Source organism: Buceros rhinoceros, unplaced genomic scaffold, assembly GCF_000710305.1.
Source record: "Buceros rhinoceros silvestris isolate BGI_N320 unplaced genomic scaffold, ASM71030v1 scaffold21933, whole genome shotgun sequence".
Classification (NCBI taxonomy): Eukaryota; Metazoa; Chordata; class Aves; order Bucerotiformes; family Bucerotidae; genus Buceros; species Buceros rhinoceros.
In genome coordinates this window covers 1-3,151 of record NW_010402097.1, presented here as the reverse complement: position 1 = coordinate 3,151, position 3,151 = coordinate 1, and the positions used below count along the sequence as shown (strand labels likewise).

At 59.9% G+C, this 3,151-nt stretch overlaps 1 protein-coding gene across 1 annotated transcript in view; it reads right to left on the bottom strand.

Annotated features, from left to right (window-relative positions):
- Positions 1–2,579, bottom strand: part of R3HDM2 (R3H domain containing 2) — a gene marked incomplete at its 5' end in the record, with an annotated part of 7,314 nt that extends 4,735 nt beyond the window's left edge. Inside the window, 5 exons of the mRNA XM_010132540.1 lie at positions 141–241; positions 412–566; positions 951–1,186; positions 1,601–1,727; positions 2,337–2,579. Of these exons, the coding sequence (XP_010130842.1) occupies positions 141–241; positions 412–566; positions 951–1,186; positions 1,601–1,727; positions 2,337–2,579 (862 nt within the window). The remainder of the gene's footprint in view (positions 1–140; positions 242–411; positions 567–950; positions 1,187–1,600; positions 1,728–2,336) is intronic.
- Positions 2,580–3,151: the final 572 nt, after the last annotated feature.

Here is a 3,151-nt window from a genome sequence, read left to right as displayed (position 1 = left end):
CCCCGGGCGGGTAATTCCCAGTGGCCGTGGGATGGGTAAGAGTAAGGAAACCCCCTGCAGAGAAGCTGCCAAGCAGCCCCTACAAAACCTGAGCCCATCTGTGCAGAATCAATGCCAACCCAACCGGTGGCCCCTCTTACCTGAATACTGCTGCTGCATCTGCGGTGGGCTGCAGGGGGAGGGGGACTGCGGCATCTGATACTGCTCAGAGCCAGGTGGCTGAAGGAACCCCAGCGACGGGCTGTGAAGCAGAGAGCGCACTGGTGAGGTGCTGGGGACGGGGCGAAACAGCCTGCCCACCTGTGCAGGCAGCCACCAGCTCCCTCAGTCCTTGAGATGGCTGGAAAGAGCTGCCTCTGCGGAGCACTCCACCCCTGGCTCCCCAAGGCAGGCCAGTTACCAAAGCTTTACCTGGTGCCGTTCTGCTGGGCAGGTGGGATGACACTGTAGTAGATGGGTACCCCTCCAGCCTGGAGCCCCCCCTGAACAGACTGGCTGGCTGGTACAAGCACTGGCTGCTGGAAGGGCTGCTGGACCACGCTCTGTGACTCATTGGCCACGGGAACCTGTGTGGGGAGGAAAGCAGCAGCCCTGTGGAACGACAGGTAACACAGAGCTGGCCCGAAGAGACACCAGTGAGGTCCGTACAAGGTGGAAGAGCTGCCAGCTGGTTGTCTGCTGCCACTCAGAGTGATCTTGCCTAGGTGAGGGCAGCCCCTCCAGCTCCTCTGCAAACACAACGGCGAAGGGACCAGCCGCACTCAGTCCTCCTCAAGACACGTCCCAGGCAGACTCAAAGGTGGACGTGCCCTCCCCAAGCTGACAAGCACACGCTGTCTTCCCAAGGTGAGACGGCTCCATCACTCAGGCACGGGGCGCTTCCTGCAAGCCCCCCTCCCCTCCCGAGGCCCCCTCCCCAGCAGCCTCACGGGACAGCACCTGATGCCTACCTGGTACGAAGGCAGTGGAGTGTACTGGACCATCAGGCCTTGCATCTGGCTCCCCATCCCACTCCTCTGGCTGCTGAGAAGGCCGGGGGGCTGTGCCTGCTGCACTCCCATCACACTCTGCATCTGGCCACCCATGCTGTTCCTCTGGCTGTTGAGGAGCCCGGCAGGCTGCGCCTGCTGCACTCCCATTACACCTTGGTATGTTTGCTGCTGGTTGGACATCACTGGCTGTAAACCTGTCAGAACAGGGTTTAAATGGAGCAGCTTCCCAGCTGGCCACAGGAGACAGCCTGAGACGTGGCATCTGAGGGCTCATTTGCCCCCATCTCTTGCTCAAGAGTGGGAAAAGGGCTTCCCTTACAGCAGATGTAAAAAGAGCTGAAGGAAGCTCCTGGCTTTAAATCCACCCTGCAGCACCTCAGTGCTACAAGCTGAGAGGGAGGGGAAAGGCTAAACCAGCCTTTGCAGCCAGGCCAAGTTTCAACTCTCCTTTGCAAGGTCAAGAGGCACTCTCTAGGCATCAAGTGCAGCAAGAAGCAGGAGACAGGGAAGAACAGCCTGGCCCCAGACAGCGGATCGGAGATTCTAAGAGCCAACAGGAATGTCAGGAAAAGGAAACACGCCTCCTCCCCATTTCTGTGCCACCTTACCAGGCTGCTGGGACTGCTGGGGGAGCTGCTGAGTTCGCTGGGAGCTGTAGGCCACTGGGTGACTGAGAGATCGGTATTGCTGGCTGGAGTTCGGGTACTGCCCAGGAGGGTAGTAAGAAACCTGAATCTATCAGAATCAAGAAACACAGTGATGAGAACACAAGAGGGAGTGGAACCAAGAGAGCTAGTCCCCCAGCTCTCTCACCTGGCCTGGCTTCTGCCAAAGGAAACCAACCTTTGTTAGCTTTGGCTCTGGCCAGGTGAGAGCTCCTTAGGGAGCTGCAGCCCCCTCCCACTCTTCCCAGCCTCCCCCTCCGAGCCTTTCCGAGCACGGCAGTGCAAGAGCATGGCAGTGCAAGAGCACGGCAGGCACAATTCTCATCACAGCTCAGGGGAACGACCCCAGACGTCATAATGCCCTGCAGGACCCCCAGGAGAGCTTAGACATGTCAGCCCTGAACCTGGCCACTGTCTCTCCCTGGAACGGCCAGAGGCGTCCTCAGAGAAGCGCCTGGTGAGCTCAGAGGGACAAGGGGACAGAGATCGCCCTGTGCCTAACCTGGGGGCATGCCAGCCCAGAGGCTGGGCCCCTGTGTATTGATCCATCACAAATGAGCAGCAGAAAAAGAGGGGACCCACTCTCAAGGAACCGTTCTCGGGACTGTCCCCAGCAACCCCTCGCCTGACAGCCCTGGCCAGAGGCGCACATCCCCTCCAGGCTTGCACTCGTCCTTACTTGCTGGGGGGGCTGAATGTAGCCCTGGGGCTGCAGCACCTGCTGTGTGGGGGCCGTGTGCCCTGAGGCGGAGTAGTTGGAGGTGGGAATGGGCTGCCCAGGGGTTGCCATGATGAATCCTGTCTGCTGAGGATGCTGGGAGATGAGGGATGACTGGAACATAGCCGAGGAAGGATCCGGTGCTTCTGTAGAGCCCTGTCGGCTGAGGCTGATCTGCCCAAAGGGGTTGCTGAGTTCGTCGGCCTGGATTGGGGAGAAGTGGGAAGCATGGAGGAGGACAGCACGCAGGACAACAGCACGCAGGACACAGCTCTGCTGAGCAGATTGCAGATCCCTTCTCCCTACTCTGTCTTGCCCAGTGAAGGTTCCCAGAAACGAACCACAGACAAAGAGCATTCTGCAGGGCAGGGGTAGGGGCATGCGAGCTGATGGGGAGGCTCAAACGTTCAGCAGGCCCCACACAGGCAGGGGTGGCCCCAGTCCAGCGGCCGTGTCCCATTGGGCGCACCGTTCCCGAAAGACCTGACAGAGACAACACAGAGGGGCTGACTGCGGCCTCTGCTCCCCAGCGCTGGGCACGAGCGTTGCTTCCTGGCAGAGCTCTGGGTTTCCCAAACCCATCCACGCCAGCAGTGCCTGGCCCTGGTTGGTCCCACAGTCTCAGGCATCCCAGTGCCTCGACCCCACTGCAGCGCAGAGCCTCCATGAATCCCAGACCCACTGGGCGCAGTGTCCGCCACGTACCTTATTAGCAAAAGCTCATACAACACAAACACAGCACACGAGTACAACAGAGAGTGCAGAAGAGGAAAAGG